The sequence below is a fragment of the Dendropsophus ebraccatus genome, chromosome 13, assembly GCF_027789765.1.
Source record: "Dendropsophus ebraccatus isolate aDenEbr1 chromosome 13, aDenEbr1.pat, whole genome shotgun sequence".
NCBI lineage: Eukaryota > Metazoa > Chordata > Amphibia > Anura > Hylidae > Dendropsophus > Dendropsophus ebraccatus.
The window spans coordinates 7,365,814-7,393,234 of NC_091466.1; the positions used below are offsets into that span (position 1 = coordinate 7,365,814).

The window sequence follows — 27,421 nt, forward strand, 5'->3', positions numbered from 1 at the left end:
CTTCATTCCCATTGGCATTGTGGGTATTCTGTAATGTTGTATCTGACACTCGGGGTTCTGCAGCCGATTACATGGGGGGAGCCGACACAGACGCCCGCCACACACACAGGTAAGACCCCCAGGTACACAGGTAAGACCCCAGGTACACAGGTAAGACCCCAGGTACACAGGTAAGACCCCAGATACACAGGTAAGACCCCAGGTACACAGGTAAGACCCCCAGGTACACAGGTAAGACCCCAGGTACACAGGTAAGACCCCAGATACACAGGTAAGACCCCAGGTACACAGGTAAGACCCCCAGGTACACAGGTAAGACCCCAGGTACACAGGTAAGACCCCAGATACACAGGTAAGACCCCACACACACAGGTAAGACCCCAGATACACAGGTAAGACCCCACACACACAGGTAAGACCCCAGATACACAGGTAAGACCCCAGGTACACAGGTAAGACCCCCCACACACAGGTAAGACCCCAGATACACAGGTAAGACCCCATGTACACAGGTAAGACCCCACACACAGGTAAGACCCCACACACACAGGTAAGACCCCAGATACACAGGTAAGACCCCACACACACAGGTAAGACCCCAGATACACAGGTATGACCCCAGGTACACAGGTAAGACCCCACACACAGGTAAGACCCCACACACACAGGTAAGACCCCAGATACACAGGTAAGACCCCAGATACACAGGTAAGATCTCCCACACACAGGTAAGACCCCAGGTACACAGGTAAGACCCCACACACACAGGTAAGACCCCAGATACACAGGTAAGACCCCAGATACACAGGTAAGACCCCACACACACAGGTAAGACCCCAGATACACAGGTAAGACCCCACACACAGGTAAGACCCCAGGTACACAGGTAAGACCCCCCACACACAGGTAAGACCCCAGATACACAGGTAAGACCCCAGATACACAGGTAAGACCCCACACACACAGGTAAGACCCCCAGATACACAGGTAAGACCCCACACACACAGGTAAGACCCCCCACACACAGGTAAGAGCCCCCACACACAGGTAAGACCCCACACACACAGGTAAGACCCCCCACACACAGGTAAGACCCCCAGATACACAGGTAAGACCCCACACACACAGGTAAGACCCCCCACACACAGGTAAGACCCCACACACACAGGTAAGACCCCACACACACAGGTAAGACCCCCAGATACACAGGTAAGACCCCACACACAGGTAAGACCCCCCACACACAGGTAAGACCCCACACACACAGGTAAGACCCCCAGATACACAGGTAAGACCCCACACACACAGGTAAGACCCCCCACACACAGGTAAGACCCCAGATACACAGGTAAGACCCCACACACACAGGTAAGACCCCACACACACAGGTAAGACCCCAGGTACACAGGTAAGACCCCAGGTACACAGGTAAGACCCCACACACACAGGTAAGACCCCCAGATACACAGGTAAGACCCCAGATACACAGGTAAGACCCCCCACACACAGGTAAGACCCCACACACACAGGTAAGACCCCACACACACAGGTAAGACCCCCAGATACACAGGTAAGACCCCACACACACAGGTAAGACCCCCCACACACAGGTAAGACCCCACACACACAGGTAAGACCCCACACACACAGGTAAGACCCCCAGATACACAGGTAAGACCCCAGATACAGAGGTAAGACCCCACACACACAGGTAAGACTCCACACACACAGGTAAGACCACCAGGTACACAGGTAAGACCCAAGATACACAGGTAAGACCCCCCACACACAGGTAAGACCCCAGGTACACAGGTAAGACCCCACACACACAGGTAAGACCCCAGATACACAGGTAAGACCCCACACACACAGGTAAGACCACCAGATACACAGGTAAGACCCCCAAATACACAGGTAAGACCCCAGGTACACAGGTAAGGGGCAGCCATGTAGGAGCCTGAGCACCGCACACCTGTACACACTCTACCTGTGTATATATGGGGCTGTTTCTGCAGCACGTGTATATATATATGTGTGTGTGTGTGTGTTTGTATATGTGTGGGTGTGTGTATATACTGTATGTGTGTGGTATATGTATATGTATATATATATGTAAACACTGTAGCTGAAAAGCTGTATACTCCCCCCTACTGTACAGGCTGGAGGTGACAGGGGTCACATGTGTCATGTAGGTAATTACAGGTGACATCAAACCCTGCGACCTGCTGCAACACGTCACTGTACAGGTGATATATACAGGATTGTACAGATGACGTTCACATGGATGTATATATTGTACAGATATGATTGTACAGATGAGATACATATGGTTGTATAAATTGCACAGATATGATTGTTAATATTGTACAGATGACATATTGTACAGGTTTGGTTGCACAGATATGATTGTACAGGTGATATATATATATATATATATTTTATATATATATATATATATATATATAGTTGTATATATTGTACAGATATGGTTGTACATGTATATATATATGGTTGTATATATTGTACAGATATGGTTGTACATGTATATATATATATGATTGTATATATTGTACAAATATGGTTGTATATATTGTACAGATATGGTTGTACATGTATATATATATATATGGTTGTATATATTGTACAAATATGGTTGTGTTGATGTGACATACAGTGCAGCTTTGCATGTTCTGGCTGTTGTGTTTGGTAATAATAATCTGTAGGGTCCCCCCTTATATCTCCTACCTATCCTCAGGGGCGGTCTTGGCATTTCTGGGGCCCCAAGCGAAGTTATGTCCGGGGCCTCCCCCCCCTCGACACGCGTTCCAAAACAATAGACCGCTGTGTGTTGCCCCCAGTAGTATATACCCCTTGTGCGCTACCGCCAGTAATATATACTCCTTGTGTGCTGCCCCCAATAGTATATACCTCTTGTGTCCTGCCCCCAGTAGTATATACCCCTTGTTTGCTTCCCCCAGTAGTATATAGACCCCTGTGTGCTCCCTCAGTTATATATAGCCCCCCGTGTGCTCCCCAGAAGTATATAGACCTCCTGTGTGCTGCCCCAGTTGTATATAGACCCCCTGTATGCTTCCCCACTAGTATATAGCCCCCCTGTGTGCTCCCCCACTTGGATATAGACCTCCTGTGTGCTCCCCCACTTGGATATAGACCCCTGTGTGCTCCTCCAGTAGTATATAAACCCCCTGTGTGGTTCCCCCAGTAGTATATAGACCCCCTGTGTGCCCCACCAGTATTATATAGACCCCTTGTGTGCTGCCCCAGTAGTATACAGACCCCTGTGTGCTCCCCCAGTTATATATAGACCACCTGTGTGCCTCACAAGTAGTATATAGACCCCCTGTATGTTCCCCCAGTAGTATATAGACCCCCTGTGTGCCCCACCAGTAGTATATAGACCCTTGTGTGCTCCCCCAGTAGTATATAGCCCCCCTGCGTGGTCCCCCACTTGGATATAGACCTCCTGTGTGCTCTCCAAGTTGTATATAGACCCCATTCTGCTGCCCCAAGTAGTATATAGATCCACTGTGTGCTGTTCCCAGTAGTATATAGACCCCTTGTGTGAAGCCCCAGTAGTCTATAGCCCCCCTGTGTGCTCCCCCTGTTATATAGCCCCCCTGTGTGCTCCCCCTATTTATATAGCCCCCCTGTGTGCTCCCCCTATTTATATAGCCCCCCTGTGTGCTCCCCCTGTTATATAGCCCCCTGTGTGCTCCCCCCATTTATATAGACCCCCGATGTGTGCTCCCCCAGTTAAACAGACCCCTGTGTGCTCCCCCTCCCATATAGTATATAACACAATAAAACAAACACTTATACTCACCTGGGTCCGGGCGTCTCCTCTTCTCTTCACTCTTGTGGCCGCAGGAAGGGTTGTCCCTGCGGTCACAAGAGGCCGCACATCCCTTGTCCTGGCGCCGATGCTCCAGTGATGTCACTGGAGCGCCGGCACCACAAGGACAAGGCTGCCACTTGTGACCGCAGGGAAAACCCTTCCTGCGGCCACAAGAGTGACTGACAGGAAGGGAGCCAATGTCTCCCGCCCTGTCAGTGCTGCTGCATGTAACTATGAGCGCTCATTACGACTGCTCATAGTTACAGTTCAGATGGCAGCAGCGAGCGGGGCAGCGGCCCTGTCCAGCGGACTTGAGTACAAGAGCGGGCAATGGGGGCCCCCCTGGATGTTGGGGGCCCCAAGCGATCGCTTGGGGTGCTTGGTGTCAAAGACCGCCACTGCCTATCCTCTGTGGGTGCAGATTACACAGCGCTGATAAGTTGGGCAATTGCCTGAGTCCCTCCAGCATTAGGGGCATCTACCCCCCTGCCCCCCCCCCCCCCCCACACACACACACGCACACACTTGTCTCCTGGCGCTGACTGTGGTCACTGCACCGGGTGGCGGCATTATGTAGCTCTTATATGTTCCTGTTCCATGAGTAGTGACTGGCAGTATTATAAGGGCGCTGTGCAGCACTGTATGTATTATAGACGTATCATGTGGATGTAGCCACTATATGGTACTATAATTAGTAGTCAGGCGATATATGATAATGTTCTGTGACACATACATGACCATAGTATAGGCATGCTGTATGTGACCGTTATTTACCACTATATAATGCTGTCCAATTGTTTGGTAGTGTATGGTACTGTATCTGTATAGTGATGTTATTTCAGCAGTGGATGGCGGTATTATATAGGCAGTGTATAGTACTGTATCTGTATAGTGATGTTATTCCAGCAGTGGATGGCAGTATTATATAGGCAGTGTATGGTACTGTATCTGTATAGTGATGTTATTTCAGCAGTGGATGGCGGTATTATATAGGCAGTGTATGGTACTGTATCTGTATAGTGATGTTATTCCAGCAGTGGATGGCGGTATTATATAGGCAGTGTATAGTACTGTATCTGTATAGTGATGTTATTCCAGCAGTGGATGGCAGTATTATATAGGCAGTGTATGGTACTGTATCTGTATAGTGATGTTATTTCAGCAGTGGATGGCGGTATTATATAGGCAGTGTATGGTACTGTAACTGTATAGTGATGTAATTCCAGCAGTGGATGGCGGTATTATATAGGCAGTGTATGGTACTGTAACTGTATAGTGATGTTATTCCAGCAGTGGATGGCAGTATTATATAGGCAGTGTATGGTACTGTATCTGTATAGTGATGTTATTCCAGCAGTGGATGGCAGTATTATATAGGCAGTGTATGGTACTGTATCTGTATAGTGATGTTATTCCAGCAGTGGATGGCGGTATTATAGAGGCAGTGTATGGTACTGTATCTGTATAGTGATGTTATTTCAGCAGTGGATGGCGGTATTATATAGGCAGTGTATGGTACTGTATCTGTATAGTGATGTTATTTCAGCAGTGGATGGCGGTATTATATAGGCAGTGTATGGTACTGTATCTGTATAGTGATGTTATTCCAGCAGTAAATGGCGGTATTATATAGGCAGTGTATGGTACTGTATCTGTATAGTGATGTTATTCCAGCAGTAAATGGCGGTATTATATAGGCAGTGTATGGTACTGTATCTGTATAGTGATGTTATTCCAGCAGTAGATGGCAGTATTATATAGGCAGTGTATGGTACTGTATCTGTATAGTGATGTTATTTCAGCAGTGGATGGTGGTATTATATAGGCAGTGTATGGTACTGTATCTGTATAGTGATGTTATTCCAGCAGTGGATGGCGGTATTATATAGGCAGTGTATGGTACTGTATCTGTATAGTGATGTTATTTCAGCAGTGGATGGCAGTATTATATAGGCAGTGTATGGTACTGTATCTGTATAGTGATGTTATTTCAGCAGTGGATGGTGGTATTATATAGGCAGTGTATGGTACTGTATCTGTATAGTGATGTTATTTCAGCAGTGGATGGCGGTATTATATAGGCAGTGTATGGTACTGTATAGTGATGTTATTTCAGCAGTGGATGGCGGTATTATATAGGCAGTGTATGGTACTGTATAGTGATGTTATTTCAGCAGTAAATGGCGGTATTATATAGGCAGTGTATGGTACTGTATCTGTATAGTGATGTTATTCCAGCAGTAAATGGTGGTATTATATAGGCAGTGTATGGTACTGAATCTTTATAGTGATGTTATTTCAGCAGTGGATGGCGGTATTATATAGGCAGTGTATGGTACTGTAACTGTATAGTGATGTTATTCAAGCAGTAGATGGCGGTATTATATAGGCAGTGTATGGTACTGAATCTTTATAGTGATGTTATTTCAGCAGTGGATGGCAGTATTATATAGGCAGTGTATGGTACTGTATAGTGATGTTATTTCAGCAGTGGATGGCGGTATTATATAGGTAGTTTATGGTACTGTATAGTGATGTTATTTCAGCAGTGGATGGCGGTATTATATAGGCAGTGTATGGTACTGTATCTGTATAGTGATGTTATTCCAGCAGTGGATGGCAGTATTATATAGGCAGTGTATAGTACTGTATCTGTATAGTGATGTTATTCCAGCAGTGGATGGCGGTATTATATAGGCAGTGTATGGTACTGTATCTGTATAGTGATGTTATTCCAGCAGTGGATGGCAGTATTATATAGGCAGTGTATGGTACTGTATCTGTATAGTGATGTTATTCCAGCAGTGGATGGCAGTATTATATAGGCAGTGTATAGTACTGTATCTGTATAGTGATGTTATTCCAGCAGTGGATGGCAGTATTATATAGGCAGTGTATGGTACTGTATCTGTATAGTGATGTTATTCCAGCAGTGGATGGCGGTATTATATAGGCAGTGTATGGTACTGTATCTGTATAGTGATGTTATTCCAGCAGTGGATGGCAGTATTATATAGGCAGTGTATAGTACTGTATCTGTATAGTGATGTTATTCCAGCAGTGGATGGCGGTATTATATAGGCAGTGTATGGTACTGTATCTGTATAGTGATGTTATTCCAGCAGTGGATGGCGGTATTATATAGGCAGTGTATAGTACTGTATCTGTATAGTGATGTTATTCCAGCAGTGGATGGCGGTATTATATAGGCAGTGTATAGTACTGTATCTGTATAGTGATGTTATTCCAGCAGTGGATGGCAGTATTAGGCAGCGTTGTGAATTCCATCTCAGTTTATACCCATGGCTTCTTTTACAATGGGTAAAGGTCACATTCCGCTCCCTGTATAGCGATAGCTTGGCGGTGTAGCAGAGAGGATGTGGTTGTCAGGACGGAGCTGTCAGGTGTGTAGGTGCCCAGCCATGAGACCTGATCCCAGGTGAGTCCTGTCTCATCTCTTATATTGACCTCTATCATATACAGGAAATCTCCCTATTATCCTGCACTCAGTGGCCGATAGCGACAACGGTCGGATATATCTGATTGCCGCAATATCTGACAATAACAAAGAAAGGTGAAACAACAAGCGTTCCCTGTGATGTACAGCTATGTCATGTGTTCAATGAGTTCTCCATGGTGCTGAACACTGAGCTCAGCGCTGGATCCAATCCTTAGGAACTTTTCATCAGTTTTGAGCCTTAAATAATATTGCAAATTTGACCTGCGGCAATCGATTTCCAATACAGCCCTTATCTTCTCTCATCTGCTACATTACCAGCATCACACTGGCAAAAACCTGCCCATATCCAAGATGGCGGCATTCATGATGTTACTGGTGTAATTTATCACATATATGTGGGGAGCGATGATGTCACTGCTGTAATATATCACTTATATGTGGGGAGCGGTGATGTCACTGTAATATATCACTTATATGTGGGGAGTGGTGATGTCACTGCTGTAATATATCACTTATATGTGGGGAGCGGTGATGTCACTGTAATATATCACTTATATGTGGGGAGCGGTGATGTCACTGCTGTAATATATCACTTATATGTGGGGAGCGGTGATGTCACTGCTGTAATATATCACTTATATGTGGGGAGCGGTGATGTCACTGTAATATATCACTTATATGTGGGGAGCGGTGATGTCACTGCTGTAATATATCACTTATATGTGGGGAGCGGTGATGTCACTGTAATATATCACTTATATGTGGGGAGCGGTGATGTCACTGTAATATATCACTTATATGTGGGGAGCGGTGATGTCACTGCTGTAATATATCACTTATATGTGGGGAGCGGTGATGTCACTGCTGTAATATATCACTTATATGTGGGGAGTGGTGATGTCACTGCTGTAATATATCACTTATATGTGGGGAGCGGCGATGTCACTGTAATATATCACTTATATGTGGGGAGCGGTGATGTCACTGTAATATATCACTTATATGTGGGGAGCGGTGATGTCACTGTAATATATCACTTATATGTGGGAAGCGGTGATGTCACTGCTGTAATATATCACTTATATGTGGGGAGCGGTGATGTCACTGCTGTAATATATCACTTATATGTGGGGAGCGGTGATGTCACTGCTGTAATATATCACTTATATGTGGGGAGCGGTGATGTCACTGCTGTAATATATCACTTATATGTGGGGAGCGGTGATGTCACTGTAATATATCACTTATATGTGGGGAGCGGTGATGTCACTGCTGTAATATATCACTTATATGTGGGGAGCAGTGATGTCACTGCTGTAATATATCACTTATATGTGGGGAGCGGTGATGTCACTGTAATATATCACTTATATGTGGGGAGCGGTGATGTCACTGTAATATATCACTTATATGTGGGGAGCGGTGATGTCACTGTAATATATCACTTATATGTGGGGAGCGGTGATGTCACTGTAATATATCCCTTATATGTGGGGAGCGGTGATGTCACTGTAATATATCACTTATATGTGGGGAGCGGTGATGTCACTGTAATATATCACTTATATGTGGGGAGCGGTGATGTCACTGTAATATATCACTTATATGTGGGGAGCGGTGATGTCACTGTAATATATCACTTATATGTGGGGAGCGGTGATGTCACTGCTGTAATATATCACTTATATGTGGGGAGCGGTGATGTCACTGAAATATATCACTTATATGTGGGGAGCGGTGATGTCACTGTAATATATCACTTATATGTGGGGAGCGGTGATGTCACTGCTGTAATATATCACTTATATGTGGGGAGCGGTGATGTCACTGCTGTAATATATCCCTTATATGTGGGGAGCGGTGATGTCACTGTAATATATCACTTATATGTGGGGAGCGGTGATGTCACTGTAATATATCACTTATATGTGGGGAGCGGTGATGTCACTGCTGTAATATATCACTTATATGTGGGGAGCGGTGATGTCACTGCTGTAATATATCACTTATATGTGGGGAGCGGTGATGTCACTGAAATATATCACTTATATGTGGGGAGCGGTGATGTCACTGTAATATATCACTTATATGTGGGGAGCGGTGATGTCACTGCTGTAATATATCACTTATATGTGGGGAGCGGTGATGTCACTGCTGTAATATATCCCTTATATGTGGGGAGCGGTGATGTCACTGTAATATATCACTTATATGTGGGGAGCGGTGATGTCACTGTAATATATCACTTATATGTGGGGAGCGGTGATGTCACTGCTGTAATATATCACTTATATGTGGGGAGCGGTGATGTCACTGCTGTAATATATCACTTATATGTGGGGAGCGGTGATGTCACTGAAATATATCACTTATATGTGGGGAGCGGTGATGTCACTGTAATATATCACTTATATGTGGGGAGCGGTGATGTCACTGTAATATATTACTTATATGTGGGGAGCAGTGATGTCACTGCTGTAATATATCACTTATATGTGGGGAGCGGTGATGTCACTGTAATATTTTACTTATATGTGGGGAGCGGTGATGTCACTGTAATATTTTACTTATATGTGGGGAGCGGTGATGTCACTGCTGTAATATATCACTTATATGTGGGGAGCGGTGATGTCACTGCTGTAATATATCACTTATATGTGGGGAGCGGTGATGTCACTGTAATATATCACTTATATGTGGGGAGCAGTGATGTCACTGCTGTAATATATCACTTATATGTGGGGAGCAGTGATGTCACTGCTGTAATATATCACTTATATGTGGGGAGCGGTGATGTCACTGCTGTAATATATCACTTATATGTGGGGAGCGGTGATGTCACTGTAATATATCACTTATATGTGGGGAGCGGTGATGTCACTGTAATATATCACTTATATGTGGGGAGCGGTGATGTCACTGCTGTAATATATCACTTATATGTGGGGAGCGGTGATGTCACTGCTGTAATATATCACTTATATGTGGGGAGTGGTGATGTCACTGTAATATATCACTTATATGTGGGGAGCGGTGATGTCACTGCTGTAATATATCACTTATATGTGGGGAGCGGTGATGTCACTGCTGTAATATATCACTTATATGTGGGGAGCGGTGATGTCACTGTAATATATCACTTATATGTGGGGAGCGGTGATGTCACTGTAATATATCACTTATATGTGGGGAGCGGTGATGTCACTGTAATATATCACTTATATGTGGGGAGCGGTGATGTCACTGTAATATATCACTTATATGTGGGGAGCGGTGATGTCACTGTAATATATCACTTATATGTGGGGAGCGGTGATGTCACTGTAATATATCACTTATATGTGGGGAGCGGTGATGACACTGTAATATATCACTTATATGTGGGGAGCGGTGATGTCACTGCTGTAATATATCACTTATATGTGGGGAGCAGTGATGTCACTGTAATATATCACTTATATGTGGGGAGCGGTGATGTCACTGTAATATATCACTTATATGTGGGGAGCGGTGATGTCACTGTAATATATCACTTATATGTGGGGAGCGGTGATGTCACTGTAATATATCACTTATATGTGGGGAGCGGTGATGTCACTGTAATATATCACTTATATGTGGGGAGCGGTGATGTCACTGCTGTAATATATCACTTATATGTGGGGAGTGGTGATGTCACTGTAATATATCACTTATATGTGGGGAGCGGTGATGTCACTGCTGTAATATATCACTTATATGTGGGGAGCGGTGATGTCACTGCTGTAATATATCACTTATATGTGGGGAGCGGTGATGTCACTGGTGTAATATATCACTTATATGTGGGGAGCAGTGATGTCATTGCTGTAATATATCACTTATATGTGGGGAGCGGTGATGTCACTGTAATATATCACTTATATGTGGGGAGCGGTGATGTCACTGTAATATATCACTTATATGTGGGGAGCGGTGATGTCACTGTAATATATCACTTATATGTGGGGAGCGGCGATGTCACTGTAATATATCACTTATATGTGGGGAGCGGTGATGTCACTGCTGTAATATATCACTTATATGTGGGGAGCGGTGATGTCACTGCTGTAAGATATCACTTATATGTGGGGAGCGGTGATGTCACTGCTGTAATATATCACTTATAGGTGGGGAGCAGTGATGTCACTGCTGTAAGATATCACTTATATGTGGGGAGCGGTGATGTCACTGCTGTAATATATCACTTATATGTGGGGAGCGGTGATGTCACTGCTGTAATATATCACTTATATGTGGGGAGCGGTGATGTCACTGTAATATATCACTTATATGTGGGGTGCGGTGATGTCACTGTAATATATCTCTTATATGTGGGGAGCGGTGATGTCACTGTAATATATCACTTATATGTGGGGAGCGGTGATGACACTGTAATATATCACTTATATGTGGGGAGCGGTGATGTCACTGCTGTAATATATCACTTATATGTGGGGAGCGGTGATGTCACTGTAATATATCACTTATATGTGGGGAGCGGTGATGTCACTGTAATATATCACTTATATGTGGGGAGCGGTGATGTCACTGCTGTAATATATCACTTATATGTGGGGAGTGGTGATGTCACTGTAATATATCACTTATATGTGGGGAGCGGTGATGTCACTGCTGTAATATATCACTTATATGTGGGGAGCGGTGATGTCACTGCTGTAATATATCACTTATATGTGGGGAGCGGTGATGTCACTGGTGTAATATATCACTTATATGTGGGGAGCAGTGATGTCATTGCTGTAATATATCACTTATATGTGGGGAGCGGTGATGTCACTGTAATATATCACTTATATGTGGGGAGCGGTGATGTCACTGTAATATATCACTTATATGTGGGGAGCGGCGATGTCACTGTAATATATCACTTATATGTGGGGAGCGGTGATGTCACTGCTGTAATATATCACTTATATGTGGGGAGCGGTGATGTCACTGCTGTAATATATCACTTATATGTGGGGAGCGGTGATGTCACTGCTGTAAGATATCACTTATATGTGGGGAGCGGTGATGTCACTGCTGTAATATATCACTTATAGGTGGGGAGCAGTGATGTCACTGCTGTAAGATATCACTTATATGTGGGGAGCGGTGATGTCACTGCTGTAAGATATCACTTATATGTGGGGAGCGGTGATGTCACTGCTGTAATATATCACTTATATGTGGGGAGCGGTGATGTCACTGCTGTAATATATCACTTATATGTGGGGAGCGGTGATGTCACTGTAATATATCACTTATATGTGGGGAGCGGTGATGTCACTGTAATATATCACTTATATGTGGGGAGCGGTGATGTCACTGTAATATATCACTTATATGTGGGGAGCGGTGATGTCACTGCTGTAATATATCACTTATATGTGGGGAGCAGTGATGTCACTGTAATATATCACTTATATGTGGGGAGCGGTGATGTCACTGCTGTAATATATCACTTATATGTGGGGAGCGGTGATGTCACTGCTGTAATATATCACTTATATGTGGGGAGCGGTGATGTCACTGCTGTAATATATCACTTATATGTGGGGAGCGGTGATGTCACTGGTGTCACATGACTCATGTCGGTGATATATATCCTTCCATAAGTTCAGCTGATGGCAGCTATTACAGGTGGCGGGTGATGTACGGGGTGAGCGGTCAGGGTCACATAATGAACAGGTTCTTTTATCATTGGATTTGCAGTAATTTCTGAGCCGCTTCCAATGAATTATTGATTGTTTGATCTGTAAACAGACAATGAAGGAGCAGAGATTAATGTGCAGCTGTGCCAGGTCATGCTGAGTGATGTCTGTGCCTGTATCATATGATTAGAAGGTTTTATACTGGTGTGTACTGGGGGATCTGGGGGGAATAATTATATTAATTTAATAATAACTCTTAAAATAAAATGTACAGTTGTATGTGGTACCAGGGGCCCCAGGGGGTGCAGTTGATTGGCGGATGCTCTATGGGCCCCCGGGTCTACCAGGACTCTATCAGGGGCCCCAGGGGGTGCAGTTGATTGGCGGATGCTCTATGGGCCCCCGGGTTGTACCAGGACCCTCAGGGGTCTATCTCTCTCTCTATGTATGTGTGTTACTTATGTGTATACAGATATGTTTCGGTATTTGTCCGTGTTTGTGTGTACGCCGGGGCTGTAGGCTGGGACGGTTCTTTTACCTCCTCCATTGTACCGTACTGTGCACAGAGGTGGCGGCTTGTGGTGGTGAATGTGGGGGATCTGGTTCTGTGGTATTCACTATGACAGGTCACAGACAGGTGGGAAGAGTATGGCGGGGGGAGAGGCCTGCATTGTCAGCAGACTGTGACCGACACCACATAACTCCCACTATATGGGGGGGGGGGGTCATATATAACTGTTATATAACATACTAATATGGCTGCCGAGGGGTGACTGGGAGGTCAGATGGGACACAGACGGCTCTGCTATTCCTTCACTTGTGGCCCTGTTGTGTACTCAGCACAGGTATATATGTATACAGGCTGATGCTTGTTCGGGCCTCTCTCATACCGGGCAGATGTACAGACATGAGCTGGCCTGACTGTAAACCATGGGCGTCAGCCGCTCTCATTGTGTATGATGGGCTGAGATACATGAGTCAGGCCTGAGATACAAGAGTTAGGGCTGAGATACATGTGTCAGAGCTGTGATACATGATTTAGGGCTGAGATACATGAGTCAGGGCTGAGATACATGAGTCAGGGCTGAGATACATGAGTCAGGCCTGAGATACATGAGTCAGGGCTGAGATACATGAGTCAGGGCTGAGATACATGAGTCAGGGCTGAGATACATGAGTCAGAGCTGTGATACATGAGTCAGGGCTGAGATACATGAGTCAGGGCTGAGATACAAGAGTCAGAGCTGAGATACATGAGTCAGAGCTGAGATACATGAGTCAGTGGTCTCAGCCTGTAGAGTTAGATAATCCAGAGTCGGACATTACTGCTGTGTATAGTGATGAGGAGATATGATGGTGGGGGACTGTAGCTGGTGGATTGGCCGTCACATAGATACTAGGCCTGGCCTGAAGCCCATGAAGGTCCTGGTACAGTGAACGTTACTCCCCACTCTGGAGAAGAATCACTGATTTTAAATCAACGGGTGTCAGAAAGTTATACAGATTTGTAATTTACTTCTATTTAAAAATCTTCCAGTACTTATCAGCTGCTGCATGTCTTGTAGGAAGTGATGTATTCTTTCCAGCCTGACACAGTGCTCTCTGCTGCCACCTCTGTCCATGTCAGGAACTGTCCAGAGTAGTAGCAAATCCTCATAGGAAACCTCTCCTGCTCTGGACAGTTCCTGACATGGACAGAGATGGCAGCAGAGAGCACTGTGTCAGACAGGAGAGAATACACCACTTCCTGCAGGACATACAACAGCTGATAAGTACTGGAAGACTGGAGATTTTTGTATAAATCTGTGTAACTTTTTGACACCAGTTGGTTTGGAAATGTTTTTTCTCTCCAGAGTGCCCCTTTAAGGCAAACGATTCCCTGGAGATGCATCTTATTTTTTCCACCCAGGAGCTGCAGGGTTAAGTAGACGGCGACCCAGAATTAGTGAGAACATTCCGGGGCCCTCCAGGTTGAGCTCGGGGTATGAATATTACATGAGCTGTGAGAGTAGTGATCTGGAAGGCCGCCCCGTGCACAGTCATCATGGAGAGGTGTAATACCCCCATTATCCGCTGCTAGACAAAGCACAATGGGAAATTCCAATAATCCAGAGCGGCACGGCGAGAAGCTTCCAGATTATCAGGCGGATACATCATGCAGAACAATCACTCATGTCGAATATTCTGTAAAGGAATGTGACTGTGTGCGGGCGCTGTCTCCGCCGTGTATGTCATGTGATCTCACCCATGCTTCAGGTTAAAGGTCACTGCTGAATGTAAATACGGGAGACTGAATGAAATGTTTACCTGGGTTATGTCACCTTATATAACACGGCCGCGGCCGACCATAGACTGACATACTGCTGCCACTTATATCCGATTCCATGACTGCAGAGGAGGCAGACATATTATACTATAAGCTATCAGCTGTACTGACAGGGGCGGGGCTGTGACTACCTCTATATACATGATATACAGGGGGCGGGGCTGTGACTACCTCTCTATACAGGGGGCGGGGCTGTGACTACCTCCCTATACACATGATATACAGGGGCGGGGCTGTGACTACCTCTCTATACACATGATATACAGGGGGCGGGGCTGTGACTACCTCTCTATACACATGATATACAGGGGGCGGGGCTGTGACTACCTCTCTATACTCATGATATACACTGGGAGGGGCTTTGACTACCACTCTATACACATGATATATAGGGGGCGGGGCTATGACTACCTCTCTATACACATGATATACAGGGGGCAGGGCTATGACTACCTCTCTGGCTGGTTGACAGCAGTAATAATGTTACCCGTTTTCTCCCGCTCTCCAGATGAATAGACAAGGACTAGATCCGTCCATCATCCAGACAGACTGGGGCTCGGCCATGTTCCCGGGGTATGAGGAGGACAGTAACAGCAGCTGTGGGTCTCTGGGGGTCTCCACATTGAACCTCAGGACAGGAGAGAGTGAAGACAATGACCCCGACGCTGAGGAGAGACTGTGCTCTGTGTGCGGGGATAAGGCCAATGGCTACCACTTCCATGTCCTGACCTGCGAGGGCTGTAAGGGATTCTTCAGGTAAATTAAAGTGATAATGTTACGGTGTATGGTATTGTATTATAGCATGGTATGTCTGTATTACATCATGTTATTGTACGGTTATATTACAGTGATAATGTTACGGTATATGGTATTTTATTATAGCACAGTATGTCTATATCATGTTATTGTACGGTTATATTACAGTGATAATGTTACGGTATATGGTATTGTATTGTAACACCCCCTAATGGAGATTCCAGTGTAAGGAGGGGGGTTTTGGTTTGTTTCACCTTCTCACTCAGCGCAGTGCCTCCACCTGAGTCTTGACAAGAGCTTGCTTGGTATGCAGGAGGTTGTCACTCTTCTGCCAGGGGCTGACTCAGGAAACCCCCACCTAGCTCGGTACACACTCAATACACTATAAGTGATATACTCACAGAGAGAAGTAACATGGAAACAGGAACCAATTTAATGCTTGGTAAAATCAATACTGGGCTTGACAATGGGGTATGAATAAACAGGGAATGGATATGACATAAAAATAAATGTGGCAACACAGAACTCTCCCCCTGAAAGTTGAACACTTTATTTGCAAGAAGGGGGGTTGTTTGGTAAAAAGGGTGACAAGTGTGAGCACTACAACAATTTAGACTCTAGGAGGTGACTCTCATCACACACAGTCACTGCACACCAGGCCGCCGGCACATACATCCACACTGACTATATGTAATAAGTGAGGCTGCAGCCATATAGTAAGATAAATGTCTATACGCTGGGGCCCAGTTGCCGCGGACGTTGGCGCGCTTTAGAAGTTGTTGGTGCACTTAATAACAAAGGAGTTGTATCTGGAACAATCCACCAGGTCACAGCTCTTGTGAACAGAACAGATCCAAGAAGTTCTAAGCTGTGGATCTTTATTTGTCACTGTCCAGTCACAGCTTCACCAGCCAGGATACAAAGGGTTACTCACTCTTTTGCTGCTGATCTACACACCAGGCTCAGTCCAGGTTTCCAACATGGAGCAGCAGCATTTAGGAAGGATCTCACGGGGGGGGGGGCAGGATCCTCCTCACTGGACACACAGGAGCTGGGGGGTCCTGTCTGGGCTCAGTCCTTCCTCTCTCAGCTGTCAGGTCTCTCTCTGTTACCTCTGACACATCCCCGCAGCCCGCCGGCCGCCGCTGAGAGCATACATTACCTGCTCCTCGGCGCAGCTGCTGGGATGATGCGGGCGGGCTGTGAGGATGATTCGGGATGCGGGCGGCGATCGGGGATGCGTGCGGGCTGCAGGGATGATGGGGGATGCGGGCGGGCGGCGATCAGGGATGCGTGCGGGCTGCAGGGATGATGGATGTCAATCCCGCTGCGGGTATGTGCTAGCATTAAGGTGAATGGTACCAGATCCGCAGTGGATCTCGCTCCGAATTCGCAGAAGTGAGATCCGCTGCTGATCCGGTAGGTGTGAAGGCACCCATAATGTTTCGGTATATGGTATTGTATTATAGCATGGTATGTCTGTATTATATCATGTTATTGTACAGTTATATTACAGTGATAATGTTACGGTATGTGGTATTGTATTATAGCATGGTATGTCTGTATTATATCATGTTATTGTACGGTTATATTACATTGATAATGTTACGGTATATAGTATTGTATTATAGCATGGTATGTCTGTATTACATCATGTTATTGTACGGTGAGTTATATTACAGTGATAATGTTACGGTATGTGGTATTGTATTATAGCACGGTATGTCTGTATTATATCATGTTATTGTACGGTTATATTACATTGATAATGTTACGGTATGTGGTATTGTATTATAGCACGGTATGTCTGTATTATATCATGTTATTGTACGGTGAGTTATATTACAGTGATAATGTTACGGTATATGGTATTGTATTATAGCACGGTATGTCTGTATTATATCATGTTATTGTACGGTTATATTACAGTGATAATGTTACGGTATATTGTATTATATTTTATGTATGTCTGTTCCTCCATGTTTTCCTCAGGCGCTCCATGACTAAAGGATTGTCCTTCACCTGTCCCTTCACCCGCTCCTGCCCAGTCACCAAAGCCAAGCGGAGAAGGTGCCAGGCCTGCCGCCTGCAGAAATGTCTGGAGGTGGGGATGAGGAAAGACAGTAAGTTCTCCGGGGCGGGTGGATACCCCCCTCCCCATAGGGAAGACATGATGGACCTTAAAGGGGTTATCCAGCGCTACAGAAACATGGCCACTTTCCACCTACTGTTGTCTCCAGTTTGGCTGGGGTTTTGGAACTCAGTTCCATTGAAGTAAATGGAGCTTAATTGCAAACCGCACCTGAACTGGAGACAACAGTAGGGGGAAAGTGGCCATGTTTTTGTAGCGCTGGATAACCCCTTTAGGCTGGGTTCACACACAGTATATTTCAGGCAGTATTTGGTCCTCATGTCAGGTCCTCATAGCAACCAAAACCAGGAGTGGATTGAAAGCACAGAAAGGCTCTGTTCACACAATGTTGTAATTGAGTGGATGGGCGTCATTTAATGGCAAACAACAGCTTTTGTATTGAAATAAAAGCAGTTAATTACTGTTATATGACGGCCATCCACCCAATTTCAACAGTGTGTGAACAGATCCTTTCTGTGCTTTCAATCCACTCCTGGTTTTGGTTGCTATGAGGACCTGACATGAGGACCAAATACTGCCTGAAATATACTGTGTGTGAACCCAGCCTTAAAGTGACTGTACCACTAGGCCCAGGCTGAAGCATCGGAGGCGGCCGACCCACCCTTAGTAGGAAGAAACTCCAGCCCCTCCATGACATGACTCCTTTAGAATCAATGGAACCCTATCATAGAGGGGCTAGGGTTTCCTCCCACTAAGGGTGGGTCGGCTGCCTCCAGTGCTTCAGCCTGGGCCTGGTGGTACAGTCACTTTAAAGGGGTTATCCAGCCCTACAAAACATGGCCACTTTTGCACCACTCTTGTCTCCAAATTGGGTGGGTTTTGAAACTCAGTTCCATTGAAGTAAATGGAGCTTGGAGACAAGAGTGGGGCAAAAGTGGCCATGTTTTTGTAGCGCTGGATAGCCCCTTTAGGAAAATGTTTTCCTGTGTAATCAGCCAATGAACAAAGATATACTGTCATCAACTGATCACATGGTGTAGAGGCCTACAGATCCTCAGCTGATCACATGGTGTAGAGGCCTACAGATCCTCAGCTGATCACATGGTGTAGAGGCCTACAGATCCTCAGCTGATCACATGGTGTAGAGGCCTACAGATCCTCAGCTGATCACATGGTGTAGAGGCCTACAGATCCTCAGCTGATCACATGGTGTAGAGGCCTACAGATCCTCAGCTGATCACATGGTGTAGAGGCCTACAGATCCTCAGCTGATCACATGGTGTAGAGGCCTACAGATCCTCAGCTGATCACATGGTGTAGAGGCCTACAGATCCTCAGCTGATCACATGGTGTAGAGGCCTACAGATCCTCAACTGACCACATGGTGTAGAGGCCTACAGATCCTCAGCTGATCACATGGTGTAGAGGCCTACAGATCCTCAGCTGATCACATGGTGTAGAGGCCTACAGATCCTCAGCTGATCACATGGTGTAGAGGCCTACAGATCCTCAGCTGATCACATGGTGTAGAGGCCTACAGATCCTCAGGAAATGGTGGGAGGGGGTGCAGGATCATTATAATGTTATTGCTCTCAGGCAGAAGATCCCAGCTTAGTGCAGAAATGAGTGAAGTATTGATGTGAGGGTTTATCCCAGGACATGTCCCGGCCTGAGCAGCGTTATATAATGATTGCAGTAGTTATAGTCCAGGATTACACAATGATCTGCATGTTATAACAATAGAAAGTCTAAAGGCAAGACGTATGATGAAGGCAACAGCGACATAATACCAGAAGTAACATAATAAGGGTAAAAATGTAAAAACAACAATATAAAATAATAAGATATAGATACTGAAAACAATTGCAGTGTCCTACTACGCGGACAGGCGTGTTGGTTGTCAGATATTCGCCTTTATTATGAATGCTTTAAAGGGGTATTCTGGGCGGACAGCTGCTTCTGCCCTGTTCTGTGTGTAGTCTGGGTGGGTGCTGATCACGGGGGTGCTGGATGTCGGCATCTCGCTGATCAGTGACCAATGACCTATCCTGAGGACAGCTCATCCGTCTGTTTTTTTCCGGTACAAGGTGTAAAGTACAAGGTGTGTGATGTGGAAGCATACGTGAAAAACCAAGGTGTATAAAAGGGGATTATGGATTCAGTATGGAGTCTCCCTTTAAATATATGTCATCTCTCCATGGTGTGTGATTCACAGTGATTCTGTCGGAGGACGCATTGATGGCGCGACGTGAGCTGAGAATGAGGAAGAAGCAGGAACGTTTGAAGAGGATACCGCAGGTGGAGGAGGCGAAATCCCTGAGCGAGGAGCAGAATCAGCTGATCTCAATCCTCATTGACGCTTACAGGAAACACTTTGATACCAGTCTGGAAAATTTTGTGGATTACAGGGTGAGGGGCGCTGCGTGCTGAACCAGTGTATCTAATCCTGCTGAACCAGTGTATCTAATCCTACTGAACCAGTGTATCTAATCCTATCATGTGTGATAACGTCTGCAGAACTGCTGTATCTAAGGCCGGGGTAACACATAGTATCTTTAAACCAAACCAGGATTGGGTCCTAACCCCAGGAACAGGGCTGATCTTTCCATTATAGTTATATATAGTTGTCTCTGTGTGGGTTTCTCTCCTGGTTTTGGCTAAATACTGATCAGCGTGTTATATGTGACCGTAGCCCCAGACTTCTATGCTACTTCATGGTGCCGCCCTCCATATCTGCCACCCGCTCACCCAGCACGACCTTTGAGCTTGTGTGATATCGTGTAGAAACCTTCATCGGTAATCAGTAACCCAGGAGCAATTTCTTGGCAGGAACATTGAGTACAAATCGGTGGCACTAGGCGACCACAGCCAGATGGCACAGGATCCTCCATCTCCACTATGTGACTTATTAGCTGGAGATTGGGAGATAACCTGACCCCGTTTGCTGTTATAACAGATGGGAATCTCCACCCGACTTAAAGGGGAAAATCATCTGACTTTTTAAAGTGTATTTTCAGCAGCAGATGTTGTGTAGAGCTCCGCATGTACGGGAATCCACAGAGATGCCCTCTATTACCGCACACTGGCAGGATTTCAGGGTAGTGCCATGGTCAGTGGGAGCGGCCATTGTGCTGTGAGATTGTTTGTATGATACATTCAAGAAAATCTCCATCTAGTGGATGACAATCAGTATTACATGTATATCTTTTTCAGCCACAGCCTATTTTAAGGGTCGAATGGGAAAACTTTAAGCAGAATGGGTCGTTGTCCTCTCGGGAGTCTAGTCCGGGGGCCGTGGATCAGTCTCCCACCCCACAACACATTTCTGGCTGCGTCATTGAAGGGGAAACTCTGAAGGAGGTCCCACATTTTGCAGACCTCAGCACTTATATGATTCACCAAGTCATCAATTTCGCCAAGGAGATCCCGGACTTCCGGTGAGTCCTCATAGTCTGCACGTGGGTTCAGTGTACAGAGCGGGACTTTATAAAGTAATATAATAGATCATATTACATTACTATATACTATATTATTATAATAGATAATATTACATTACTGATCCTGAGTAACATCCTGTATTATACTCCAGAGCTGCACTCACTATTCTGCTGGTGAAGTCACTGTGTACATACATTACATTACTGATCCTGAGTTACATCCTGTATTATACCCCAGAGCTGCACTCACTATTCTGTTGGTGGGGTCACTGTGTACATACATTACATTACTGATCCTGAGTTACATCCTGTATTATACTCCAGAGCTGCACTCACTATTCTGCTTGTGAGGTCACTGTGTACATACATACATTACTGATCCTGAGTAACATCCTGTATTATACTCCAGAGCTGCACTCACTATTCTGCTGGTAAAGTCACTGTGTACATACATTACATTACTGATCCTGAGTTACATCCTCTATTATACCCCAGAGCTGCACTCACTATTCTGCTGTCGGAGAGGCTGTGACAACCTCTTACACTCATCTCCTCCAGGACATTCATTATATGACCTTCTCTCCTATCAGAGCTTTGACCATAGACGACCAGATCTCTCTGCTGAAAGGAGCCACAATGGAAGTCTCCCACTTGCAGTTTAACACAGTCTTCAACCTGGAGACCAACATATGGGAGTGCGGACGTATTAAGTTCAGCATAGAGCTCGGTGTCATGAGTAAGTATGTGCCATCTGGAGGTGCCCATAGTCATACCATTCACTTACAGTGGGGGAAAGAGTATCTGATCCTCCACATAGAATGGAGAGGTAGGTATATACACACTCATAAGGGGGGGGGATGTTGGCGCTTATATTTATGGTCGGTAACTTCTCTTCTGAGGGAGAGAATCTATAGAACATTCCAGATAATCACATTGTAGGGTTTATAAATAATTATTCTGCATTTTATTCCGTGAAATAAGGGGGTGATACAATAGAAGAAGAGAAGTTGCTATTTGGTGCAGAAAGATTTGTGTGCAGTTACAGAGGTCGGACGTTTCCTGGGGGTCTTGACCAGGTTTGCAGCAGGGATTGTGTCCCCCTCAATACACATCTTCTCCACATCTTTGCGGTTTCTGGACCGTCACTGGGCAACATTGAGTTTCAGCGCCTTCCAAAGATTTCAGTTGTGGAGATCGGCTAGGCCACTACAGGACCAAGAAATGCTTCTGGAACTGCTCCTTAGTTGTCCCGGCTGTGTGTCTCCTCCTTGGTTGTCCCGGCTGTGGGTCTCCTCCTTGGTTGTCCCGGCTGTGGGTTTCCTCCTTGGTTGTCCCGGCTGTGGGTTTCCTCCTTGGTTGTCCCGGCTGTGGGTTTCCTCCTTGGTTGTCCCGGCTGTGGGTTTCCTCCTTGGTTGTCCCGGCTGTGGGTTTCCTCCTTGGTTGTCCCGGCTGTGGGTTTCCTCCTTGGTTGTCCCGGCTGTGGGTTTCCTCCTTGGTTGTCCCGGCTGTGGGTTTCCTCCTTGGTTGTCCCGGCTGTGGGTCTCCTCCTTGGTTGTCCCGGCTGTGGGTTTCCTCCTTGGTTGTCCCGGCTGTGGGTCTCCTCCTTGGTTGTCCCGGCTGTGGGTCTCCTCCTTGGTTGTCCCGGCTGTGGGTCTCCTCCTTGGTTGTCCCGGCTGTGGGTCTCCTCCTTAGTTGTCCCGGCTGTGGGTTTCCTCCTTGGTTGTACTGGCCGGTGGTTTCCTCCTTGGTTGTCCCGGCTGTGGGTTTCCTCCTTGGTTGTCCCGGCTGTGAGTTTCCTCCTTGTTTGTCCCGGCTGTAGGTCTCCCCTTTGGTTGTCCCAGCTGTGGGTCTCCTCCTTAGTTGTCCCGGCTGTGGGTTTTCTTCTTAGTTGTCCCAGCTTTCCTGTGGGTTTCCTCCCTGGTTGTCCTGGCTGTGGGTCTTCTCCTATGTTATCCCGGCTTTGGGTCTCCTCCTATGTTGTCCCGGCTGTGGGTTTCCTCCTTGGCTGTCCCGGGCGTGGGTCTCCTCCTTGTTTGTCCCGGCTGTGTGTCTTCTTCTTGGCTGTCCCGGATGTGGGTCTCCTCTTTGGTTGTCCTGGCTGTGGGTCTCCTCCTTGGTTGTCCTGGCTGTAGGTTTCCTCCTTAGTTGTCCCAGCTGTGTGTTTCCTCCTTGGTTGTCCCGGCTATGTGTCTCCTCCTTAGTTGCCCCGGCTGTGGGTTTCCTCTTTGGTTGTCCCAGCTGTGTGTTTCCTCCTTAGTTGCCCCGGCTGTGGGTTTCCTCTTTGGTTGTCCCAGCTGTGGGTTTCCTCCTTAGTTGTCCCGGCTGTGTGTTCCCTCCTTAGTTGTCCCGGCTGTGTGTTTCCTCCTTAGTTGTCCCGGCTGTGTTTTTCCTCCTTAGTTGTCCCGGCTGTGTGTTTCCTCCTTGGTTGTCCCGACTGTGTGTTTCCTCCTTGGTTGTCCCGGCTGTGTGTTTCCTCCTTAGTTGTCCCGGCTGTGGGTTTCCTCCTTAGTTGTCCCGGCTGTGGGTTTCCTCTTTGGTTGGATCGGGTCAGCTGGAAGACGGATAAAATCTCACCTACATGTCTCACCCATCCTCCCTTCTTTAGATTGCAGTTGCCCTGTCCCCCTTAGCAGAAAAGAACCTCCCCCCCCCCCCAATGCTTCACAGTTAGGACTGTGTTCTTGGGGTTGTTCTCATATTTCTTCTTCCTCTAAACACGGCAAGTGGATTTGATAATAAAGTCGTAGTTGTATTTTGGTCTCATCTGATCACATGACCTTCTCCATGTCTGCTGTGGATCATCCAGATGGTCATTGGTGACATCACCCGGGCCTGGACATGTGCTGGTCTGAGGGCGGGGGCTGGTGTGCCCTGCAGGATTATAATCCATGACAGTGTACTGTGTCACCAACAGTAATTTATAAGACTGTGGTCCCAGCTCTCTTCAGGTCAGTGACCAGGTCCTCCCGTGCAGTTCTGGGCTGATTCCTGATCTTTTTCAGAACCCTCCTTACCCCACGAGGCGAGATCCTGCATGGAGCACCAGACTGCGGAAGATTGACAGTCATCTTGTGTTTCTTTGATTTTCTAATAATTGCGCTAGTTGTTGTCTTCTCACCAAGCTGCTTTCCTATCGTGCTGTAGCCCATCCCAGCTTTGTGCAGGTTTGCAGTTTTGTCCCTGGTCTCCTTAGACAGCTCTTTGGTCTTGGCCATGGTGGAGAGGTTGGAGTGTGATGAATGTGTGGACAGGTGATTATTATACAGATATATACAAGATAAAACAGGTGCAGGTAATCCAGGTTATGAGGGCGGAGTAGGAGGAGCTTCTTATAGAGAAATAACAGCTCTGTGAGAGGCAGAATTCTTGCTGGTCAGTCGTGCTGATCAAATCTTTATTTCATGTAATAAAATGCAGAATAATTCTTTGTAAAACCTACAATGTGATTATCCGGAATGTTCTATCGATTCTGTCTCTCAGGTGACGTTACCGACCAATATTACACCTGGGTAGGTGGGAAAACTTGCAAAATCGGCAGCATATCAAATACTTCTTTTCTCCACTGATATAGACAGTACTGCACTGGTGTGTCCAGTTGCGCTTTCCGTATTATCACATGTTCGTATACAGTGGTGCCTTCAGACCTGTGGACTGTCATACACTTTACTCTTAGCCTGATCCTTGCTGTTGGACCCCTCCCGGAATAATAGCCTAGAACGTCCCCCATGTGTGCCCCATGGGTGGAGTCCAGACCCTTTAGCGATGGTTTGTTATCACTTGTTCCTGATCAGCATGGACAAGTCTTTCATCTCTTTGGTCACTTTACCTTCAGGACCTCCATCTTGGGGGAGGCAATGTGATTACAGGACGCCCCCGATACACTTCTCTAATACCAGTATCCTCTCTCCCGTTTCTCGCACACAGCCGGCTTCCAGCGCGTCTTCTTGGAGCCGCTACAGAAATTCCACATCACCCTCCGCAAGCTAATGCTTCACGAGGCCGAATACGTCCTGATGCAGGCGCTGGCGCTCTTCTCCCCAGGTATATAGAGCAGAGACTCAGGTGTATACAGCACATGGTGCCAACTATACACTGGGTGTGGTGGGCTGGGAACCGGGCGTAGGTGGAGACCACCATGTGAGATCTTACAGTCTGGTCTATTATATATCCCATCCTCTCTCTACAGACCGGCCGGGCGTCATTGAACACAACCATATTGATAAGATCCAGGAGACGATAGCCATGACCCTGAAGTATTACATCGATTACCACCACCAGCTACCGGGCAGCAGGTAACACACTGGCATGTGGGAGGAGCCTGGCTATGGAGGTGACTGCCCCGGCTGGTGCCCCATCATTGTGCCCATAGCCCCTAAAACATCTATGACAGGCAGGACCTCCGTATTGTCACCCTCCACAGACAGTGCCCCCTATTGCTCTAGTCTAGTCACATACTGCTCTGCCATTACACAGATTCTACAGGCCCACATTGTGGAGGGGGTCCCATAGACTGTGTCCTGTGCCCCCCAGGCCTATATACCCTGATAACCTCTCCCTCTGCTCTCAGATAATGGACGCCATCTCGGCTTTGTGTCCTGGGACGCTTCTCTCCTGTACAGTTACTGCTGGCGGGAATATTCTGCATTATCCTGATCCATTCCAGCTCAGCGGGCAGTGATGTGTGTGAGGGGCTCTGTGTGCCCGAGACCCCCACCCACTATATAATACAATAACAGTGCAATCACTGAGCTGCACATCATCCTCTCCTGGCTATGTGTCAGAGAATATAAGAAGAAAATATTATTCTATAAATAATGCCATCCAGGGGGCGGGGCTGTGACTACCTCTCTATACACATGATATACAGGGGGCGGGGCTGTGACTACCTCTCTGTACACAGGATATACAGGGGGCGGGGCTGTGAGTACCTCTCTATACACATGATATACAGGGGGCGGGGCTGTGACTACCTCTATACACATGATATACAGGGGGCGGGGCTATGACTACCTCTCTGTGCACATGATATACAAGGGGCAGGGCTGTGACTACCTCTATACACAGGCTATACAGGGGGCGGGGCTGTGACTACCTCTCTATACACATGATATACAGGGGGCGGGGCTGTGACTACCTCTCTATATACATGATATATAGGGGGCGGGGCTGTGACTACCTCTATACACATGATATACAGGGGCAGGGCTGTGACTAATATCAGTGTTGGCTCCTCCCCCTAGGTTCCTGTTTGCTAAGCTCCTGTCCATGTTGGCAGAACTCCGCACCTTGAATGAAGAGAATGCCAAGCAGATGGTCCACATACAGAACGTTATGGAGGACGCCATGACGCCCCTCATGAAGGAGATTTTCAGTTGAGAAGTGGCAGACAAAACAGGAACTGATCATGTGACCGCCCATGTGACACACAATGGACAACTCGCGGCAGTGGCGCCTGTAAGGAATGAACACATTAGGTTTTATACCTTCTCCCATTTATCCCAGACCCGGAGCCCTGGGCCGATGTCTGGTGGGGGGAGACACCAAGATGGCGACTCGGCCTTCAGTATTATCTCCCCAGCCTTTAGGGCTTCTTAGTAATCGTACATAGACTCGGTGACCTGTGATGTCCTCTATCACCCCCGGATACCGACCTCAGCCATGGACATCTATTATTCTCTGCTATCAGCCACTTAATACTCAGGAAGCCATTTCTCAGGGGAAGAAAAGACTTATAAATGGCGGCCATCAGTGCCGCCTCCTTGTACAGAGTTTAGTTGCTGGTTGATTCCACCAATCAAATCTTTTTATCTTGTACAATC

At 46.5% G+C, this 27,421-nt stretch overlaps 1 protein-coding gene across 2 annotated transcripts; it reads left to right on the plus strand.

The window, feature by feature from the left end:
• On the plus strand, positions 1-27,170 carry LOC138771166 (nuclear receptor subfamily 1 group I member 3-like). 2 transcript variants are annotated; one of them, XM_069950696.1, is made up of 9 exons: positions 1-109; positions 15,826-16,073; positions 18,066-18,196; positions 20,381-20,574; positions 21,379-21,602; positions 22,193-22,338; positions 25,527-25,643; positions 25,789-25,894; positions 26,843-27,170. In XM_069950696.1, exons 2-9 carry the CDS (start codon positions 15,826-15,828, stop codon positions 26,976-26,978), a joined length of 1,302 nt encoding a protein of 433 aa, XP_069806797.1. In that variant the 5' UTR covers positions 1-109; the 3' UTR covers positions 26,979-27,170. The 2 variants fall into 2 exon arrangements, with proteins under 2 accessions (XP_069806797.1, XP_069806796.1); XM_069950695.1 differs by lacking the exon at positions 1-109 and adding an exon at positions 7,207-7,295.
• Positions 27,171-27,421: the final 251 nt, after the last annotated feature.

Excerpts from the sequence above, each read along its gene's own strand:
- LOC138771166 (XM_069950696.1), top strand. The coding sequence starts at position 15,826 with ATGAATAGACAAGGACTAGATCCGTCCATCATCCAGACAGACTGGGGC. Across the intron at positions 22,339-25,526 it reads CATAGAGCTCGGTGTCATGA|CCGGCTTCCAGCGCGTCTTC; the intron begins GTAAGTATGTGC and ends TCTCGCACACAG. Across the intron at positions 25,644-25,788 it reads GCTGGCGCTCTTCTCCCCAG|ACCGGCCGGGCGTCATTGAA; the intron begins GTATATAGAGCA and ends CTCTCTCTACAG.